The 22,823-nt window shown below is 36.5% G+C and overlaps 1 protein-coding gene across 1 annotated transcript in view; it reads right to left on the bottom strand.

Annotated features, from left to right (window-relative positions):
* Positions 1-21,647, bottom strand: part of lamb2l (laminin, beta 2-like) — a 44,559-nt gene extending 22,912 nt beyond the window's left edge. Inside the window, 4 exon segments of the mRNA XM_051880837.1 lie at positions 2,378-2,513; positions 5,307-5,476; positions 20,048-20,123; positions 21,342-21,647. Coding sequence (XP_051736797.1) covers positions 2,378-2,513; positions 5,307-5,476; positions 20,048-20,084 — 343 coding nt within the window. The 5' untranslated portion in view covers positions 20,085-20,123; positions 21,342-21,647.
* Positions 21,648-22,823: the final 1,176 nt, after the last annotated feature.

Genomic DNA, 22,823 nt, shown 5'->3' with positions numbered 1-22,823 from the left:
TCCCTTCTATGTTTTAGATGTTTTCCCCCAAGTTAAATATACAGTATACACTAACTAACATAAATGCATATTAATAATAATTAATTTGAATATAACAACAACATATATTTATTAATACATATTATTATTATTATTATTATGTATTAAATAATTAGATAAAAATGTAAAATAGAAACAACAAAAACAAAATAAATAAACACATGAACAAACAAACAAATAAATATATAAATCTTACAAATTATTGAGTGAAAAGCTTATTCAAAAAATGTACACGAGTTTCATAATTTTAGATAGTTGAAGTATTTTATGTCATAAATGTTCTTTTTTAATTTGGTGGGATCCACAAACCAAAGACCACGAGTAAATATTTTTCCATTTTAAAATTCAATATATAATACACATTAATTAAGATTAATGTATACTAATAATAATTCATTTGAATAATAATAATAATTTCAACAACAACACTATTATTATCAAGCATTGAATCAGAAGAAAGTAAAATAGAAGCAAATAAATAAATAACTAGATAATATTTTTTATTTCCAAATCTTAAAGGGGACCTATTATGCCCCTTTTTACAAAAAGTAATACAAGTCTCTGGTGTCCCCAGAATGTGTCTGAAGTTTCTACTCAAAATACCCCACAGATCATTTATTATACCATGTTGTTAATCCCCATTTTTGAGCGTAAGGAAAAACATGCTGTTTTCACGCATGTATCTTTAAATGCAAATGAGCTGCTGCTCCCCACCCCTCCTTCCAAAAAAGGGCAGAGCCTACAGCTCATGCCTTGGATTCTCTGCCAAAAACTAACAAAACATCTGTTTGGTTTTGATCTCTATCACGGTCACGCGCCTGTGACATAATTGCAGTTTTTTATCATCATAAAAGTTTATTATCTGCATGCGTTTTAAAGCCATATCAGTCTAAACTTCTGAAATATGGTTTTCTGAGCGTACACTTCTGAAGCACCCACACAGAAAGCTGGCTGTCAGACAGCACATCCCGTGAGTATTAAACTAAGTTCTCTTTCACGTGTTATTGCACTTAAACTGTCAAATACATACAAGGTTATGTCAAAAACACACAAAGTTCACATTATGTCTGTGAACATAAAGAAATCGCATGTGTATATTAGATCTGTGTATTAAAGTGACAGCAGCATAATATACAGTACCTGCTGCTATATATGCTGTTAATATGAATCAAATAACAAAAGAAAAGCAAAATCATTCACTGCTCTTGATTGATTAACTTAGTAGCTTTAATAAGAATGAATTTCTTACTTGAATGGTACTGTTAAATGCTCTAGTGAGCAGATAAACTTTGCGGACTGTGTACAGCTCACTCAGGGTGGGGTCTATGCTAATAGGGCAGAGTACGTCAGCAGTTGTGGGCGGAGCCTAAGCATTTGTGATGTCACAAAAAGCTACAATCTACAAACGGCTTGTTCTGAGACAATGCTTATGATTTATGGGAATTAAAAAAAGAGGAGTGGGTGGATTTTTACCATTATAGGTTGGTTGTGTACACACACTGCCGCGCACATTTATGTTCAAACACTTTTAAAGGGTTAGTTCACCCAAAAATGAAAATAATGTCATTTATTACTCACCCTCATGTCGTTCTACACCCGTAAGGCCTTCATTCATCTTCGGAACACAAATTAAGATATTTTTGCTGAAATCCGATGGCTCAGTGATGCCTGCAGTGCCAGCAATGACACTTCCTCTCTCAAGATCCATAAAGGTACTAAAAACATATTTAAAACAATTCATGCGAGTTCAGTAGTTCTACCTTAAAAAACAAAATAATGACTTTTCAACAAGATAGTGATGGGCCGATTTCAAAACACTGCTTCGGAGCTTTACGAATTGAATCAGTGACTCGGATCTCCTATCAAACGGCTAAACTGCTGAAATCACGTGACTTTGGCGCTCCGAGTCACTGATTCGATTCGTAAAGCTCCGAAGCAGTGTTTTGAAATCGGCCCATCACTATATTGTTGAAAAGTCGTTATTCTGTTTTTTTGGCACACAAAAAGTATTCTCGTCACTTTATAATATTAAGGTAGAACCACTGAACTCACATGAACTGATTTAAATATGTTTTTAGTACCTTTATGGATCTTGAGAGAGGAAATGTCATTGCTGTGAATACAGGCCTCACTGAGCCATCGGATTTCATCAAAATATCCTAATTTGTGTTCCGAAGATGAATGAAGGTCTTACAGGTGTGGAAAAAATGACATTATTTTCATTTTTGGGTGAACTAACCCTTTAACTAACCTAACCTAACCCTTTAAATATTTAAGTTTAAGCGGGGAAACATTATGCGGTCTCAGGCTTTTGGTCTCAAAAAACACATTCACCCACCATTTACAGATTGCCACCAGGTGAGTTCTCCTCTGCTGTCTCTCTGGTAGATGACGTTCTCCACCCCGTGGCTGTTTCTGCGATAATCGGCATCGTATGGCTCCTGAGAGTTACACATAAAGCACTTATCTGAATCCTGTCACGAGACATAGAGAAAGAAAGAAAGAAAGAGTGAGAAGAAAAACAACACACATTTTGCAAAAACACTTAGCACCATCAGTGCAGTCTGACAGGAGCCTTTCCACACCTTTTTTTTTTAAGGTAGTTTCATTTGTAACAACATACTGTAAACCCACAAGGCTGGCGGCTTAGGTAGCTGCCAAGACATAAAAAAAAAAAAAAAAAAAAAATTCTGGGTCATAGCCTGAGCAAAATGTTCCATCAGAACAGGGGGGGCAAGTTCCATGCCAACCTGGAAGCGGAGGAAGGGAAGGAAATGGGCCTCCTGGATTCAGTTGAGAACATGAGAGTTAGCGTGGATGAACGCCAGAACACTTTGTCTAAGCTGAGTAGTTGTCATGGGCAACAAAACCTCCAGCAGTGGCCTGGCTAAAACGAGTGAGACACGTGTATTTCTTCAGCACCTTTTAAAAGGTCACAACAATGACCAGGAGAACCTCAGTATCTATTTCAGATTCATAAGCTCTGCATGAGACGGATATCAGCACTTTTACAATATTGTGCTTACCACACACTAGACACATGCTTACTGGGGTAGTTTTGAGTGTGAGCTGCCAACAATAGGATTAGCAGTGATCAACCGGATTATGAACTACAGGAATGCTATGCTGGGGCCCTGAAAAAAACACATTGTTAATTCTCCAGCATGACTTAACAGCTTTGTGGATTCACACAGTTTAAGTGTATGAACTGAAATAGGGGTTAATAGAGATAATGTAAGACACTCTGATCTATTTATCTACCTATCTATTTTTAATGTAATGCAAGGGAATAATCATATCTGCAGGTCTTTGGCATCAAAAAGTTTGAAAACCCTTGGTCTACAGGATGATAGCTGAAAAAGGTATACATTTTGTAATGTAATTAAGAAGACCATGGTAAAATTCACGGATTAAGTTAGTATCACAATTACTATTGTGATTTTTAAATAATAACAGAGCAGTCAATTAAAACTATTTGACACTCATGATGGATAAATCACAACACAAACGGAAATGTGGGGAAGTAAAATAAAATAAATTGACAGAGCGCTGACAGGTAACACCTGCGCTGAGGAAAAAAGGGTGTAACTCCCAGTCTAGAATGTGTGGAGCCTCCAGGCAGTTAAACAGTTTCTGTCAATTTTATGCAGCCAAAACACTTTAATGAGGGGTGAAATACATAGAACCTAAAAGAACATTTTAAATAGACATTCATAGAACATTAAACAGTCAATGAAAATGCATTTTATGAGGGCAGAAAAGAGTTTTTTATAGACATCTAAAGGAAAAGGGAGGAGTAGTGTTTCAGGATAAAAGAGGGAAAGCAAACAGAGGTAGATGTAAGAAATGAATACAAGATCTTTTAAATCACACACGTATCGAACAGAAAAGCCTTAGGCTGCAGATTTTACTGCTGTAAAAAAAAAAGGTGTGGCATAGTGAGCAATACACGTGCAAAAGTCCAACGTGTGCAACATTCTGTAATCTAACAAGCGTGTGTCTGTGGGGGTAAGCTTTGCCTACATTTTGAAGATCATGAATGTCCCTATACTAGGATAGTAAAAAATGAAATCACCAATATTGTGGTGACTAGACATCGAGGAAATTGGCTTAATAAACAATGTTTTTGGGTGAACTACCTAAAATCCCTGTCATGGCAGAAAAACAATATGATTAGCTAAACTCAATAACAATGATATATTCATGAATGGAAAATGTGCGTAAATTTACCTAAAAAAAAAACTTCTAAAGGGGCCCGGTGCACATGCACATCTATCTTCATATGACAAATAATTTCCGTCAACACAAACTGCAGGGCAAGGCCATACATGCAGGTGTAGAGAGCATGGTTTACACAACATGTGCAGTGTTGGAAAGATACTTTTAAAAGTAATGCATTACAATATTGCGTTACTCCCTAAAAAAGTAACTAATTGCATTACTCAGTTATTTTTTAGGAAAAGTAATGCGTTACATTACTTTTGCATTACTTTTTCTCACCTGGGCTGGGCTTGCTTGTTTGTTTTTTAATAACAACAAAAAAAGTTCTATTTTTGGCAAATGTTAGGGCCCTTTCACACCAAAAGTGAAATGAATAGGAAAAGCATATTTACGCCTGTACAGTAGAGGGCGCAGCTCAAACAAACCTTTCAGCTGTGCTGCCATTCTGGATTAAAGAAGAATAGGATACAGGAGAAGGAAGTTCAACACTCTTATTTCTAAATCTAATCTAAGTAATTTTTGCTTATTATTATGGTTAAATTGGATCACTGATGGTCAGCAACAAAGACATTGGTTAATAAAGTGAGATTAAATACATAAAGTATATTTGTTTAATTTAATATATTTAATTATTACAGGTTTGCGTAAAATTCTGAGTTTGCATTTCACTGTTTTTATTCATTTTGAGGAATAATAAATGTTTTCGTGCAAGTGAGATGAGTAAATGCATGTTCACGTGTTCATTTAGAACTACAATAACTATCATGTTTACACAGCGCATACAACACTTCCGCACTTTATTTCTCTCAACATGGGGACAGAAGAGCTGTCAGTCAATAAATGTGAAAAAGTAACTTGCGTTACTTATTTGAAAAAGTAACTTAGACATTTTGTTGTAAATTGAAAAAGTAATGTGTTACTTTACTATTTACTTGAAAAAGAAATCTGATTACGTAACTCAAGTTACTTGTAATGCGTTACCCCCAACATTGTTTATGTGTTTATATGAAAAAGAAGGAATGGTTCCAAAATAATGTTGGGTTTACCTGCAAATGACTGACAATGCAGTACAACTCAGGCCCATCCAGGCCACAGGTGGAGGTTGCGGTCAGATTAATAGCTCTGCCAATCAGAAGGTTCCCTGTTGCTGGGTAACAGCTCCCGTCCATGCAGCCATGTGGGGCTGAGGGGAGCTCCTGAGCCACAACTGGAAGAACTGGAGAGTACACAAACAGGAAGAGGAGGTCATTAACTTTACAGTGTATTCCATTTCACAGGGTTCCTAAACATTATTCAAGGGATATCTGTACACCTTTCCGTTCACTTGGCTTTTTTAGGGGTTGATGCGCATAGTGCTGAAACCCTATCGTAATTTTTAGAATTTCCAAGGATCAGCATTATCTTGTAAAAGTGATCGGGCAGACCAAACCATAAGTAGTAGAGACTTGAAACTTTGAGGGATGGTAGTAACCCATCCTGTCTACAATGTCACCAAGGCTCGCCCCAACCGCCCTGATGGTGGTGCTACAGCAGTCAAAAGTACATAATGACCCATAACTCCTAAACCATTGGTCAGAAAAACCTATTTTTCGCCCGATCTGATCCAAACCAGTGCAGAAAGGTTCTCTGGAGTCTGACTGTCAATAGTTATGAAAAAAGTTTTGATTCACGTCTGTGATGGGACGCCAAAATGTTACGGCTATCCCTCTTGAATGGAATGAGATAATTTCACCAAACTTGGGACACTTATGTACGGGCTCGGTCTGTGTTCGCGTGAAAAAGGACGCGGCGACTGGCCACTTGGTGGCTCTATAAAATAAAAAAAATAAAAAAAACGGCTATAGCTATGCATCAGTCCGATTGTCTTGAAAACTGGCATGCGCCGTCTTTGTCCAAGGTCCAGCGATTGTCTAAGAGGACATTTGCGCATCCTGAAAAACTCAAAAACTTGGCTCAGTCTCGATCACTGTTAAAAAGGTTTACACCATATATTTCCTTAGTAAATTGCCTGTTTTGGCTGTTTTCCATCTATGATATAGGTGGTTACAGGCTTGCTAAATAAAACATAATATTTTTTTACGCATATGCTTAAATGCCTTCAAGCGCTTGAACCTCGAAACTTGCTGCTCGTAGCTATAGTCCTGCGTTGTCAATAATAGACAGCTAAGTTGAGCAGAATGCGGTTTCAGGTATGATGACATAATATATACAGAATAATAGACATATAAATGTCAAATAAATTGCACTAAGTAACATTAATATAATAATTTGAACAATAATTAATTTTAACAAAAACAACAATAAATGAATGAATAAATGAATGAATGAACAAATAAACAAATTAATAAATGAACAAACAAATGAATAAATAAATATGTTGTTATATGTAATATGAAAACATATTTGAAGGGCTGCATCTCATGTAGGTTTATTTTAGTCAAACTGCGATGCACAATGACTTATGGGTAAATTTCCCTTTCCACTTCCTGTGAAATGATTTCTGATATACAGTATCTCACAAAAGTGAGTACATGCACCCATCACATTTCAGAAACCATTTGAGTATATCTTCTCAAGGGACAATACTATAGAAATGAAACTTGGATATATTTTAGAGTAGTCAATGTGCTGCTTATATAGCAATATAGATTTACTGTCCTCTGAAAATAACTCAACATACAGCCATTATTGTCAAAATAGCTGGCAACAAAAGTGAGTACACCCTAAGTGATAACAGTTGTATGTTGTTTAACCATGCAAAGCCACGTGTCCTATTAAAATGTCCTATTAAAACATGAACTTGACAGGACCATACAAATGTGTGGATCTTGTATTAGAGCAGTTCAAATTTGGTGCTTTGAGTACAAATCACTAGATGTTCAACATGGCACCTCATGGCAAAGAACTCTCTGAGGATTTGAGAATTAGAATTGTTGCTCTCCACAAATATGGCCTAGGGTATAAGAAGATCGGTAACACCATGAAACTGAGTTACAGCACAGTGGCCAGGGTCATAGAGAGGTTTTCCAAGACGGGTTCCACTCGGAACAGGCCAAAGAAGTTGAATCAAAGAAGTTGAGACCTTGTGTTGTGCGTCAGGTGCAGAAGCTGGCTTCAAAAAACAGATGCATGAGTGCTGCCAGCAATGCTTTAGAGGTTGCAGAAGCGGAAGGTCAGCTTGTCAGTGCTCAGACCATACGCTGCACACTGCAACAAGTCGGTCTGCATGGCCGTCGTCCCAGAAGGAAGCCTCTTCTGAAGCTGGCTCACAAGAAAGCCCGCACAGTTTGCTGAAGACAACCTGCATAAATTACTGGAACCATGTCCTGTGATCTGATGAGACTAAGATAAACTTGTTTGGCTCAGATGGTGTCCAGCATGTGTGGTGACACCCTGGTGAGGAGTACCAACAAAATTCTGTCTTGCCTACAGTCAAGCATGGTGGTGGTAGCATCATGGTCTGGGGCTGCAGGTACTGGGGATCTGCGCTTCATTGAGGGAAACATGGATTCCAACATGTACTGCGGCATTCTGAAGCAGAACATGATGCAGAAATTTCAGAAACTGGGCCGAACGGCATGATAATGACCCCAAACACATCGCCAAGATGACAACTGCCTTGCTGAGGAAGCTGAAGGTGAAGGTGATGGAGTGGCCAAGTATGTCTCCAGACCTGAACCCTATTGAGCACCTGTGGGGCATCCTCAAGTGGAAGGTGGAGAAGCGCCATGTGTCTAACATCCAGCAGCTCTGTGATGTCATTATGGAGAAGTGGAAGTGGATCCCAGCAACAACCTGTGCAGCTCTGGTGAATTCCATGCCCAGGAGGATTAAAGCAGTGCTAAATAACAATGGTGCTCACACAAAATATTTACACTTTGGACACAGTTTCGACATGTTTACTTAGGGTGTACTCACTTTTGTTGCCAGTTATTTAGACAATAATGGCTGTATGTTGAGTTATCTTCAGAGGACTGAAAATAATCTGTACTGCTATACAAGCAGCACATTGTCTACTCTAAAGTATATCCGATTTTCATTTCTGTAGTATTGTCCCTTGAGAACATATAATAAAATGGTTGCTGAAATGTGAGGGGTGTACTCACTTTTGTGAGATACTGTACATGTTCCCCACACTGTTTGCAGTGCCTTTTGGACATAGTCACATAAACACTCCCTACAATTACAAATCTCACTTAAGATGACCAAATATCCTATGACTGGAATGACTGGAATGTACCTATTCTATTTCTGGTGAATGGGTGAATGCAGCTGAAACACATCAAGATAATGTAAAACAACCTTTGCATTAGTTTACACTACACTTTCTTTCCAAAACACCACACGACAGCCAATGATTGGATATTATCATGGCATACAACCAACACGGCTTCTGTTTGATGACCTCATGGTCCCACCCAGGCGGCAGTATCAAAGACTGAGGGGGTTTAGTTTCTCATTGAGTCAGGAAAATAACTGGCTTTGTTCCACATGGTTACCTCTGCAAAGGGCTCAAAATGCATTGTGTTTGCCTTTCAAAATCCACAGTTCATTATAAGGTTATCTGACATTGTCAAATCCAGATGTGTGGGAGGTCTTACATGGATTTTGAACATTCACCTCTAATTTTGTGGAACTATCATTAAGGAAGACTAGCACGTAACCGCACTAATACTGCAGAGGTCAAGGATTTCGCAGTTGGAGAATGGCAGTAACCACGCGACCGATCAATGTGTATGACCTCTTTATCATTGAGAGGCTCTTGGAAAGGCAGGTCAATCTTTGGGCCCCACTGTGCTACCATTTTTCACACATCACTGACCCGGAATAATAATGCCATCATCTCAACACAGAATAATGAGAGAATGAGTGAGAGTAAATGAAGCAACAAGAGTGGACATAGTGAAGGCAGATAGAGTGGACGTCAGATCGTGTATGTGTGATGGGAAAAGACATTCAGAAAAACAAGATTCTGCTTTAAAACATAATGTGATGAAGCACATTATGCAGCAAGAGGGATATATTACATTAAATTAGATTTTTAATTTTGTCATGTTTATTTTCGTTGTTTTTATATTTATAATAAATTGCTTTAGCCGTCATCTAACACTCAAAGTAATTCTTTAAAAACACTAATAATTTAATAATACTGTGATGATGCTGTGATGCCTAAATTTGAGTGTAGCATTTAAAATGATTGTTTTTTATTTATTTAGACAAAACAGGGTAAAATTATAATATAAATGTATCAGTTTTCAGACATAACATGAAAATAATTATTATCTTATAAGTAACCGGCAGAATATTTGTGCATCTCTAGTAATTATTCTAATAAATTAACAGAAATTTATAATTTGACTTCTATAATACACATAGGCCTGGTTTCACAGACAGGGCTTAGATTAAGCCAGGATTAAGCCTTAGTTCAATTAGGACATTTAAGTAGCTTTTATAAACATGCCTTAGAAAAAAAAAAACATTACTGGTGTGAATCTTGAGACAAAAAAAAAAAAAAAATCATATTTTAGGATATGTCAGTGCAAGTTCCTTTCAGTTAAAACAGCTCAAAAATGCATTTTAGTCTAGACTTAAGCCTCGTCTGTGAAACTGTGGAATAGTATATTAAAGCTGCAGTCTGTAAGTTTTGCCTCTTTGTCGCCATCTCTGTTTGAAACCTGCAATTGCAGTTATTTGTGGAATTATCATCTTTACGTGGGTTGTGCCTTGGCACGACTCCTCAGCGCGGATGAATCTAATGTTTGTTGTCAGTCACCGCATCAGTGTGGATATTGTATGTAGGAATCACAGATTGTAGTCTTGAAGTATGACCAAAGTATACATTTTCACCGGAAAATGTCATCTGAACAAGTAAGTAACATGTCTGCCACTTTTGTTCTGACCAACTGAGGGAAAAAAGCATTACAATAAATCGCGCTGCCAATGGTGATTAAATCTAACGATTGCTTAGCTCGGATCATGTCAAACCATGCAAATTATTATTATTGTTATACTTTGTCCTCAAACTGTTAATGTTAACAACATCAGCATTGCATGACTGTGTATTTAGTGTGTATTAGCGTTACCTGTAGATTTCAATTTCTATACAGTCTAATCTCTAATGTTAATTTGTCATACCATACAATCCTCTATCCAAATGATACGTTTCATTATTGCAGCTGCTGTGAGAAAAGGCTATAAATGATCCACCTCACATGCGATATAGCCTAGTTAGCTGGGACTCGTTCTTTATGTAAACAGATGTGACGCAATGACGCAAAGACAAACAGCGACATGCTTGAATTTCCCGCAAAAACCCATCAGTACCACTTGAATTATAAAACATTATAACAAGCTTAGCTTTGTGAATCGGGCTAAGGTAAGGAGAGTTTTGAACACGGGCTGGTTATGTACTTCCTCAATAATTGTATTGTATAATACAATAATAATTGTATTACTGTAATAAATATTTTTAACCAAAAAAAAAATTACAGACAGCAGCTTTAAGTCAAGTCAAATTTATTTGCATAACACTTTCACAATACACACTGTTTCAAAACAGTTTTACAGAAAATTATGACGTTATTGTTAGTATTTTAGTATCTTCATGCCTTATAGTTGCATTTAGCATATTAGAGCTGGGCGATAATATAGTTTATATTTTGCAACAATATAAACAAGCAGTTGAGATTTGCTACTGTATATAGTACATATCACTTCAGGTGAGTATACTGTATATATGCAGGTTGGATATACTATTTATCCAACTTTTAATATATTGTATATATAGTAAATCATTCAATTACTCAACACTGTTCTTTGCACAAGAGTGTAGATAAGCATAAAAAGTTCATAACAATATTGAAATACAGTCCCTTCTCAAGTGAAAAATGAAAACAAGTGCCATAAATTCCATTTGATTGCATCAAGGTGCTAAACTAAAGTCTGGTGTGTGAGGGCACTGAAAGGTTTTATGGTTAGCTTACATACTGTAAAAAAAATCCACCTAATGGAGGAATAAAAGACTCCAAAAGGAGTTTTTTGCCTTATGAGACCTGATGCTGCATCCCTCATAACAGATTCCCTGAGGAAAAGGATGCATTTAACACTTTTTCTTCACGACTTCTCATGTTCTGACTAGCAAGGGTGAAAATGTGACTGTGAGTGTGTGTTTGGGGAGGGGTAGGCAAGAATAGGGTTTTTTTTTTGCATGGTCTGTTATTGAGTCTACACGCATTCTTTTCTCTTCTTCAAAGTGTCAAAGCAAATGTGAAAAAGACTGATAGAGAAAGAGAGAAAAAAATGGATGAAAATACAAACAGTGTATTATACAAGTCTTGCAGTAGACTAATTAAGTAAGCAATAAGGTACTCAAAGCTGTGCTGTATCATGAATAAGTCACGGCTGAAGGGCGTTGTTAGGCACGACGCAAAGCAGAGTCTCGAGTACCTTATTGCTTTTATAAAACTGTTACCACACAATACAAATATTAAAGCCAAAAATATGTATCAATGCAACTTTCATGAAGTAAACTTTCACTAAAGCCTTCCTTCCACCGGAAAAAATAGTCCCTGAACAGCAACAGATGTTACATTATTACGCCATTAGATGGCGGCAAAGTCTGCCTTTATGAGTGTGTCAGTCAGTAGCGAAGACTTTTTTACATTGAAAAGACTGAATTGTTGTGAACAAGGAACAAGACGCAACTGACAAATGCTTTGACTAGCACTGTCAGTCACGGGAAAGTCCCTTACCTGTTAAAAGGACAGGATAATACATCGGACATTTAAACAGATTTTTTTTATTATGAACATAGGACTGACCTGAAGGAAAATGCTAAAACTGAATGCAGGTAATAAACTCGCTCACTCAATCTCTTTCTCATAATACTCTTCTACATAATACAGTAAGCTTCAATGAACAATATCAATTGAGAACATACAGTTTACGTTGCTAAGAGTGGTTGCTAAGGGTGTTGTGTAGTGATACACAGAACCGTTGGGTGAAGCGGTCATAGCCATGTTTTATCATGAATAAAACACAGCTATTGACCAATCAGAATCAAGGACAGGAACTAACCATTTTATAACTATAATTAAAGGATCAGTTCACTTTCATATAAAATTTTCCTGATAACTTACTCACCCCCATGTCATCCAAGATGTTCATGTCTTTCTTTCTTCAGTCAAAAAGAAATTAAGGTTTTTGATGAAAACATTCCAGGATTATTCTCCTTATAGTGGACTTCAATGGTCTCCAAAAGGTTTCAGTGCAGCTTCAAAGGGCTTTAAACGATACCAGACGAGGAATAAGGGTCTTATCTAGCAAAACGATCGGTCATTTTCTAAAAAAATGTAAATGTATATGCTTTATATAAACAAATGATCGCCTTCCAATTGCTTCCGCCTAAACCGTACTTTCGTATTCTTCAAAAAGCTTACGCTGTATGTCCTACGCCTTCCCTATTCTACTTACGGAAACTGAAACTTTAATTTTGACCTTCAACCGTTTGGAGTCCACTGAAGTCCATTATAAGGAGAATAATCCTGGAATGTTTTCATCAAAAACCTTAATTTCTTTTCGACTGAAGAAAGAAAGACATGGACATCTTGGATGACATGGGGGTGAGTAAATTATCAGGAAAATTTTATATGAAAGTGAACTAATCCTTTAAAGACATCTAAAACAAATACTGGTGTTATCTAATAGTTTGAGGCCATTTAAAAAAAATAAAAGCAGTCCAGTTTGTACTCACAAACGAATTTCAAGCTTATTAAAATAAAATTATATTTAAACATCTGCTCTTTTAGGTTGAGGCAGGTAAATGGTTGCTTGTCCCTGCATTTTCTAACACACCCACAAACTGCATAAGCTAACACACACCCTCTTTCCAACATGCCACATTTACAGCACGCAGAGATACAAGCTACAAGCAGTTCCAGCATACAAGCAGTTCCAGAGGCAGATGTGCATCTGCATATTGAAGACAGTACAGGAATGCCAAGCCAGGAAAATGTCATTCATTAAGAGAAAAATTCCAGGTGTAAAAGTATCTTACAAAATGCCCATCTGTAGCTAAGGAATGGCATTCCACGAGTCGACGACAAGCTGCCACATGTGCTGCGCTGCATGTCGCAAGGAAGCTGAGACCACCGCAGAAGTGACTGATGTATCTGCCATCAGCTATAAGCATTATGACTGTTCTCATGGGACCTAAGAGGCACAACATGTTGGTACCATTGCGGTAATCGGTTGATATAAGATTTTTTTAAATTTATCGTTTGTGTATCAAGTTAGTATTAGATATTTATTTGTGCATGCTCATTTCCTCTATTTTTACATTTAGATCACCTTTGCTATCATCGAACGCTCACTTAAAAGTTAATCTTTAAAAATATAAATAATTGAATAACTCTAATGTTAAATGTAGTCCTTAGCAAATCTCAAAATGAATATCCATTTTTCATACTGTACATTTTAATGTTGTAATGCCTAAATTCACTTGTAGCATTAAAATGACGGATTTTAGTTTGTGTTTTATTTTTTAATCTTTTCAGACAAAATTGAGCAGAAATTTAATAGCCATTTATTGGTTACCATCCATAGCATGAAAATAATTATCAGATTATTGCAGCTAGTGTACCTCATATTCATAAGTTTGGCAGCCAATCATTTCTTACTATATTACTTGCTTACTAAATAAATTGGCTAACTAGAGCATTGGCTACTTAAGTACCACTGAGGGCAGAGGTCAGAATATGGAAATAAACATGGAACTGATCTTTTCTTCCCTATTATGATATATCTGAGTGTAATGGTTTCTCGAACAAGAAAAAATGTAGGATAGGACTTGATTTTGTCCTTGGGAATTGATTGGATCATTGGTTCATTGTAGTTTCTATTGTGATCTCATACGATTGACAGTTTGTCCCTCCCTCGCACCAGTAATAATAAAAATAATATTGTTTATTTTATATAGCGCCTTTCTACCAACTCAATGACGCTTTACAATAGAGCAATGGAAATGTAGAACAATAAAGTAGGATAGAAAAGAAATTGGAAAAGTACAAAATATAGCAAAATACAACAAAATACATAGTGCAGCTATACAAAATAAAACAAGAAGTGCCCATTTTGATTTTACTGTGTGAAATGTTTAAGAATAGGTGGGCTAACATAGACAATGCACTGTCAAATCCTGAACTGGAATGTGAAAAATCAGATAGTGAACCTACAGGCACAGACAAAGCAAGGCAGTCATTGTTGTTTGAAGTCAAGCAAATCACAATCTTGACAGATCATAACGAGAACGTTCCTCCTAAGATAGTACTGATAAAACTGATTATGGTACAATAAAGCGCTTATGAAGGCGAAGGTATAAGCAATGCACCCTAATGCTGGCAGACCTATAGATTTTGTCTACATGAAGTTTATTCCAAAACAGTTCACAAAGTACACATGCCCTAAGACACATAGAGACATTCCATTACAATGGCACATGCTCACACACCTTGATCATATTCCTTGTACAATCATTAACACACAGTCTCACTGACCCACATTGAGCAAAGAGAGTACAATGGGCACAGAGCCCACAGCTCCAGATAATGAACTTGTGCCAGGAAAAATTACTGTAAAACATGTTATCGGTGATGATCAGCATTTGAATTCATGGTAAACAGTGGACAAACTTATTAAGGGGTCCATCTTCTGTTATAAATTTATGAGTGTAACTTGCTCTAAATGGAACAAAGCAAACAAACCAACTTCCTGTTATTTAGCTTTTTATAGAGGCCTGTGACATGCCATCCACTTTTTTCAGTTTTTAAATCAAGTCATGTTTATTTTAAAATGCTATAAACCTTTTCACACACTTTGAGGTGAACAACCTTGGGTGTACGGCTGCACGATTTTGCAATTTATTGCTAATTGCAATTTAAAATGCAGGTCTGGATTGGTGAATCTGAATCTGAATCTTTCATACTGGGCATTTTCCGGTGGGCCGATGCACTTTGGGGCCAATACAAGTGTTTATATCGCGCACATGAAGCCGCCTCTCAAACAGCTTGCAAGTACCAAATTGAGTTCTTTTTTGTGGCTAATTGCACTTAAATGGTTAAATACACACAAAATTATGTCAAAATGCCTATCTTGGCTAGTATTCAGGAAAACACAGTGAGTTTTGGAATGTAAACAGTTGAGAAAGAAACCGCATGTTGTGAAACAGTATATTGGATCCGTGAATAAGCTCTTAAAGTGACAGCAGCCTAATATTCCTGCTGCTGTCTGTCATGTTAATCAAAGAACAAAAGACATAAAGGAAATCACTCACTGCTTTTGACTCAATAACTTTAATTGTAAGCATTAATCTGTATTTAATTTTTACAATGAAGCCTATCCAGTGTTATTTTACATTTGATTACTTTATTTAATTTCTGTAGTATTACTTACCTGAATACTACTATTAGACACACCTTAAAAACTTAAAGCCATGCTTATGTCATTTGTCTCTTTATTCAATTCTATTCTATTGAAATGCTATTGTCTACATTGTATAAAAATATCAAACTGCCATGTAATAGTCTAATATTAAACACTAAGAAAAGAGATCTTACAGAAAACTCAATGGAAATGAGTGAGTGAAGTTGACTCTACAGAGAAACCTTCATAAGAATCAACTGGAAGCTTGTTTAACACCCCTTCATCAAAACAGGCTTTCCAGCCACTACTTAAAATGTCTTTTAAAAAGCCACGTATAGAAATCACACACCTGAGACTGTTATCATTTCCACAACATTCCTCTCATGCTCTAAATTCTGGCTAAACCTTTAAACACAGCTTTCTGGTCCACAGAAACAAGGCATCAACATTCAAAAAAGGCAGATAACATCTTCACATCTTACATTTTCACACTTAACTTAACATCAGAGGGACTTTGCTAACGCAATTCATTCTAATGTCTGATGTTAGCATGTGTTGCTATCTAAGCTAATAATACTCAAACACAAGTTTTATTACCAATACTCTTCAGTACTGAAAAAATATATTTATAATCGACACTTAACATCTTGGATGAAGATTTTTTTTTATTTGGTGCAGTGTATTATGGGATTGCCAAATGATACATGTATTGCTACCTCAGAATTAAACTAAAATGAGGTACCTAGCATCTTTGGAAGATTTTTTTCACTTTTACATTTTACTTTTACATATTCATCATACTACATAAAACATGATTTTTAGTTCCTCATCAAAAATAGTATCTACTCAGACGGTATACAATTTCAGAAGCAACTCGGTTCTTGATCTGGGGTCACAGATGCACCATATAGTGCTACACACAAGGCTACAGCTCCAAAAAAAAAAGACTGCTGTTCAGAACAGCATTCGCATAGGGAGTGAACCTACAGTATGATGTCTAAACATGCCATCTGGGTAGGCAGCTCACTAGGGTTTGGAACAGAGCCAATGTTGCAGTGTTTTTCCATTTCCAGTCCATTTTTCCAGACATTTAATCTTTTAAGTGTAATACTTTCAACAGGGGATATGCATTTAGCCATCTAGCTAAATGACTAGTGATTGAGCATATAAGGATCCTGATAAAATAATAAATGATGCACTGATAATTGCGCTGTGCTACAATGAGAATAATGGGGCAAAATTAGTGTGTTGATCCCCCTTGCCCTCACATGCCAAAACTAATGGCCATCCTCAGCACTGTTCTCATTCCATCCTCAGTGAAGCACCCTCACTATTGAAATTCTGCTCCCCACTATTATTATCAACTTCTCTCTTGTTCAGCTCTCTCTTTTGATTCAATACATATAGCAGAGTGTGAAAATGACTGAAACCTGCATCCCACGCATGAGCACCAGGACTGCAAGTGTCAGAAGCATGTGTTCTAACTGTTAGCTGTTAGCCCATCAAACTACAGCTACCCTGATAAAGAAAAGCACTCACCTCACTTAACTTAAAAAAAAAAAAAAATTCCACAGGCGCAATGTGCAGCAGGCAAATAGCACTGAATCTATAATGAGTCTAATTAACATAAAAGGAAACGTGCCAATAGTTAAATACAGTGCAGCACTGCTTCAGGGCATTTAGCACCTGGTTCAACTGAATTGCAAAAGCTTTATAAATGGGTCAATGACGTGATGGGTCATTTTTTTGTCCAAAGGCCTTAATAATAATAAAAAACAAAGATATGACATCCAAAGTATGTAAGGTAGTACAACTAGATTTCTTTTATTGAATCCAAAAAGCTTTAATTATATTTTGCAACATATAAAGGTATTTTAAAGATTTTGAAGTGTCAAAAGTTCAATCGGTTTAACCGTCCAAAGGCCAATACAGCCACTTCATTTGTGATTAAAATATCTTAAAATGTAATAAATGTATATATTTTTTATTCTGGCATGATTTTATAACATCATATATCAACATAGTGAAAAATGGTATTAAAATTATGAATAGAGAAAGAATGTCCGGAAAAATGAATTTCATTGATGTCATTCGGAGTAACCAATATAAAGGGACCATTTTGGATCAAGTCATGCGATCAATATCATATGACAGGATGTGACATCATTCAGACACCTGCAAAGGACCACATGGTCATGAAGCAAAGTAACTAACTCTCTTTTAACTAATTGAAAAATTCATGTTTTCACTTGCTCATACACATGTCCTGAAACATCAGGTGATTCGGTTTAACCGCTATAAAACATGGAAAATGTTGTAATACTTTAAAAACTTGTACTAAATATAAAATGTTTGATTGTCCTTTTGCTAGCTAGCTAGATATCAGCCTGTTAGCATTGTTTGAAAATATTGTCATTTGGTATAACCAAAACTGTCATTCATTAAAACTAAAATTTTGGTTAAACCAAATTACTTTTCTGGTGACAAATTTTGTCCATCTTGTAAAAAATGACAAAAGCAGTGTTAATTGATTATAAAAAAAACACATAATCTCATTGTTAACACTTAACAAAATTAATTATATCTCCATTATGTTTTTTTATACTTTTAAAAACCTTATTTGTCAATGACCCAAATACATTTTCAGCATTTTTGCACTTTAAGTTGTGTGCAAGACAGTTAATGTCCAGAGACATGCAATGTAATGTCCAGAGACATGCATTTTCAGAATGGCATTTCACATACGAGACACTGCAAAAGATGCAAGACGCAAGCACAATAGTCAAACAAGTCTGTTTAGTGCAGTGGTTCCCAAACTTTTTAGAGTGGCATACCCCCAGAGGCATTTAACATCCTTCTGCGTACCCCCTCTCTTCCACTTAGACTGCAGTCACATCTTTTCCATTAAGGGACAATATTTGCCCCCTTACATTGATTTTCCAGTGCATTGTTTTTTACCTTTATGAATACCTTTATAAAATAAATAATGTTTTAAATAAAAAAATGTTCAATAGAGAAATATACAACAATGGTAAAAAATGATACTTTTAAATATTAAACTAAAACCACCAGTAGGTGACGGTAAGTCATTGACTTAATGAGTAAGTCATCGAGTCATTAATTCATTCAGTAATGAAGCAAGTGGCTGTATGGCAGTGTTGCCAGATTGGAAATGTCCAAGTATTGTACCAGAAACTCAAAAGATAATGTAATTTGATTTGAATGTCATGTATTTATGGCATTTTGCCTGTTAGAAATACATACTCGGTTTTAATGTTATTTTAGGGTTTGGTAGAAATAAATAAATGGTAAAGTTCAGCATTTTGTTCGCATACCCCCTCTGTCATCTTGTGTACCCCAGTTTTGGAACCACTGCTTTAGTGCATGTTTACATGGAAAAACAATGAAAAAGCAGTGGAATGCAAAAATGTATGTTCTGTGCAAAAGGCCCCCAAAGCAGCACATCAGTTTATGAACTTGCCCCATGTATCTGTTTGCATGGGTTTTTTTTTTTTTTTTTTTTGGTTGTTAAATATCGACAGAACTTTTCCTTGCCTTGTTTAGCAGAGTTTGCCGCAGGTGTACGGTTTCCTCTCCATAATGTATACCTTTCATTATGAAACACAAAGAAGCAAGGACACGCAAACACAATGCCTCTGATTGCTGCTCTTCAGAGAGTGAAAGGCCAGGCACTGATGCTAAAGAAGAGAGAGGGTAACAGGTTGGTCATGTTTTCGTTTGCTTAAGTCTAGATTGTTTTGTGTTGAAAAGGGCTCTCATGGGAGCTACTGTGAAAGACCTCCGGGGTGGGGGGCAGGTGGGAGTCTGTGTGTTTGAACTTCACTTTGTTTAAGAAGCTTATCCCCTGCTCACCTGACTGGAGAGTGAGACTTTGATAATGACATGGGATTGTATGTGTTGTCATCAGTCATTTTATGATCCCACCTTAAAGGAATAGTTCACCCAAAAATGAAAATTCTGTCATTTACTCACCCTCAAGTTGTTCCAAACCTGTATGTTTTTCTTTCTTCTACACAGAAGAACATATTTTGTAGAATGTTGGTAGCCACAGAATGATAGCCATTGACTTTCATAGTATTTTTTTTCTATACTATGGAAGTCAAAGGCTATTGTTTGGTTAAATGTTTGGTTACACACACATTCTTCAAAATAGCTTCTTCTGTGTTCAGCAGAAGAAAGAAAAACATACAGGTTTGGAACAACTTGAGGGTGAGTAAATGATAACAGAAGTTTCATTTTTGGGTGAACTATCCCTTTAAGCTGACGTCTGGAAGGTACGATATGTTAAAGGTATGACCACCATAGTCTAGTTTATGCAGAAATCTGTTCAATTCAATCTGTGACTTACCCAGAAGCAGAACACTGAAATAGCTTGCCATCTTCATGGGCTATCAAACAAACATGAGCAGCTGATTTCCAGGGGCCTGAAATACAAAGAAAAATAATAAAAAGATTGAAGTGGTTCAGCAGCTGACAACCAAAACGTAAATATCAGGTGCTAAAGCTATTCATACAGTACATTCACAAGACATATGATTCATAATTATGCATAAAATGTTTACATTATCTAAAATAATGCATCTGAATGTGAAACACGCATTCTTAGAATAAAATATAGCGATATGGTAGGATTGTTTTAGTATCCCCCCCCCCACCCCCCTTCAAAGCTTTGAAATTCAATGGTTCTCATTTTCACAATATTTAATTGTTAATTGGACACAAACAATTACTAATATGATTTAAAATGCCAATTAATGGTTCCATACTGTGTACTAAATTTAAGTATTTATTTGCATTAACTATACCAGAGGTTTTCAACCTTTTAGGAGAACTTGCCCACTTGCTATGGCTCCGTTGTATTTGTATATTTTAAATATATTCGCGTACTAGACATTTAACTAAACTAATATTAAAGATTTAAAGTGAAGTAAACATGAGGAGGTGAGAGTGAAGCTAGCTTTTGTCTGGTAGGACCATGAGTGTGAGCTCAAGAGAGGAGCGTCGGGCCCCCGACTGCAGGCTCTTCAGTGTGCTGGTGAGAGGAGAGGAGTGACAGGTCAGCTCCACCACACAATGCCACAGCCTCCGTTTCCCACACAGCTTCCACTCCATATTTCACTGCTACTAAATCCTCTCTCAACAACTAGAGAACAAACCGTTTCACTGATGTTATATCAGTCAATAAATACAATCCACACACAGAGCCACAAAAATAATTTAATGCTAACTTAAAACCTGCTATAAGAACTCAAGTAACTAAAAAACGATAATTTTATGATTTAAAACCCCTTAAAAATTCTAAAATAAAATAATTTACTGTCATATGGGACATTAAATCAAACCTCACAGTCCTTAAACCAGTCTAGACCATCCCAGGACACTAAGGTATGATGCCTCATAGATAAAGAGCACATGTCACACTGTCAAATCAAAGAAGAAGGACAAAAGACAGATAAAGTGAATAACAAAATGAAGACAGGATTTACAGAGTACAGAGTCAAAACTGGCTGGCAAGACAACAGATAAAGCCAGCATGACCTGCGCATCACCTGCATCTGTGTAGAACAACCAAAGCACGACAGAGCCTCTGATTCTTTATCTAAAGCCTTATATGTGAAATACAGGAAACATATAGTACTCACGTAGCCACACAAGTTGATAAAAATCCTCTGGACAGAGAAGAGCCTTTCTCAGAAAAGCTCCCTTGGAGGCACAGAAAGAGAACGGACTGGTTGTGTGTGTGAGACTTGGGATGTGTAAAAACGTGTGAATGTGTAAAGTTAAGCATAAAAAAAAGAAAAAAAAAAACCTTACAGGCACAACTGGCCTTTCTGGACAAAAACAGAAGGAACGGCTTAAGCCAATCAGAGTGGACGGAAAACGGTTCCCCCGCCCTCAGCGCAGCAATGGGGTGAATGGAGAGTGATTCTTATTCAAATGCAGCTGTCACTCTGAAAGCCACTGTTTGAAAGGGGGAGCCGGTCTCCAGGCTGACGGAATGCACTGAACCATTCTTTAGGGGGGCGTTGAGCTGGTTAAGGGGTACAGAGGGGAGGGCAGTGATGCTTTGGCTTTCTCTGACCACACACACCCTCTTCCCTTCCAATACAACATTCAGTCTGAACTCATTTAAGGAAAAACTTGAAAGAGATCTATGTATCTATCTATCTATCTATCTATAGGCCCAGTCGGACCAATAGCTAACATTTTTTACTTATGAAATAAATAAGTAAATAAATAAATAAACGGGCATGTAGATTTGCTTTGCTTGTTAATTCTGATCACTAACAAAGATGTCTTTCTTCTTTTAGCGCCATAAAAAAATTAAACATAATTATATACTATTACTTTTTCTTCTTGTGCCCCACTATAAAAATGAAAAATACAAAATCTTATAAAATGTCAGATTGTTTCCTTTTAACTTATGTAACTGCATGAAACACACTTTTGTTGGAAAGCAATAAAACGTTTTGCAGACTTTCAATTTTGACAAAACTTGACTTGTCAGCCGGTGTTATCTTGGTGACATGTTTAAATCAGTGTTTAAACAGTGGTCAATACGCTAAATTCTGTATCAAATGTTTACGTTAAAGGAGGAGTCTAATGCTATTTCATGCATTCTGACTTATTTACACTGTTAGAGTTGGATTCTCATGCTAAACATGGCCAAAGTTTCAAAAAACGAGAGTTTTTCTGTGCCAAAAATACTCTTCAGATTTCTCACAGACTTCAGTTTTTTTCAAGCTAGCCCTTTATTACGTAATTGTATGGCCACTTCTCCCGGAAGAGTGCGCGCACATTAACCAGAGCGAGAGAGCAAGAGCACGCCCGTGAAAGATTTGGCACTTTGTTTTTAGACTACGAAATCAACGATGTCACCAAAGAAGTGTGTTTTTGGTTGTTAGGGAAAGATAACCTTGCTTCCCAAAGAACCCAGCATTAAGTTGAGCTGAGAGATTTGTGCTCACGCATCACATTGATGTGCTCTCGATGTTTGTCATTAAAATAGAAACCGCCTTAAATTAACTATCAAAATAAGGATAAAGTCGTGTCTGATAGATGCAATCAATTTTTTATTGGTTAAAATGAATGGAGAATATCTCGTGTTTTTCCGTGGCTGCTCA

Source organism: Ctenopharyngodon idella, chromosome 22 (assembly GCF_019924925.1).
Source record: "Ctenopharyngodon idella isolate HZGC_01 chromosome 22, HZGC01, whole genome shotgun sequence".
NCBI classification, from domain to species: domain Eukaryota; kingdom Metazoa; phylum Chordata; class Actinopteri; order Cypriniformes; family Xenocyprididae; genus Ctenopharyngodon; species Ctenopharyngodon idella.
Note: the sequence above shows the minus strand (reverse complement) of the source record. Positions and strands in the feature narration are given on the sequence as shown.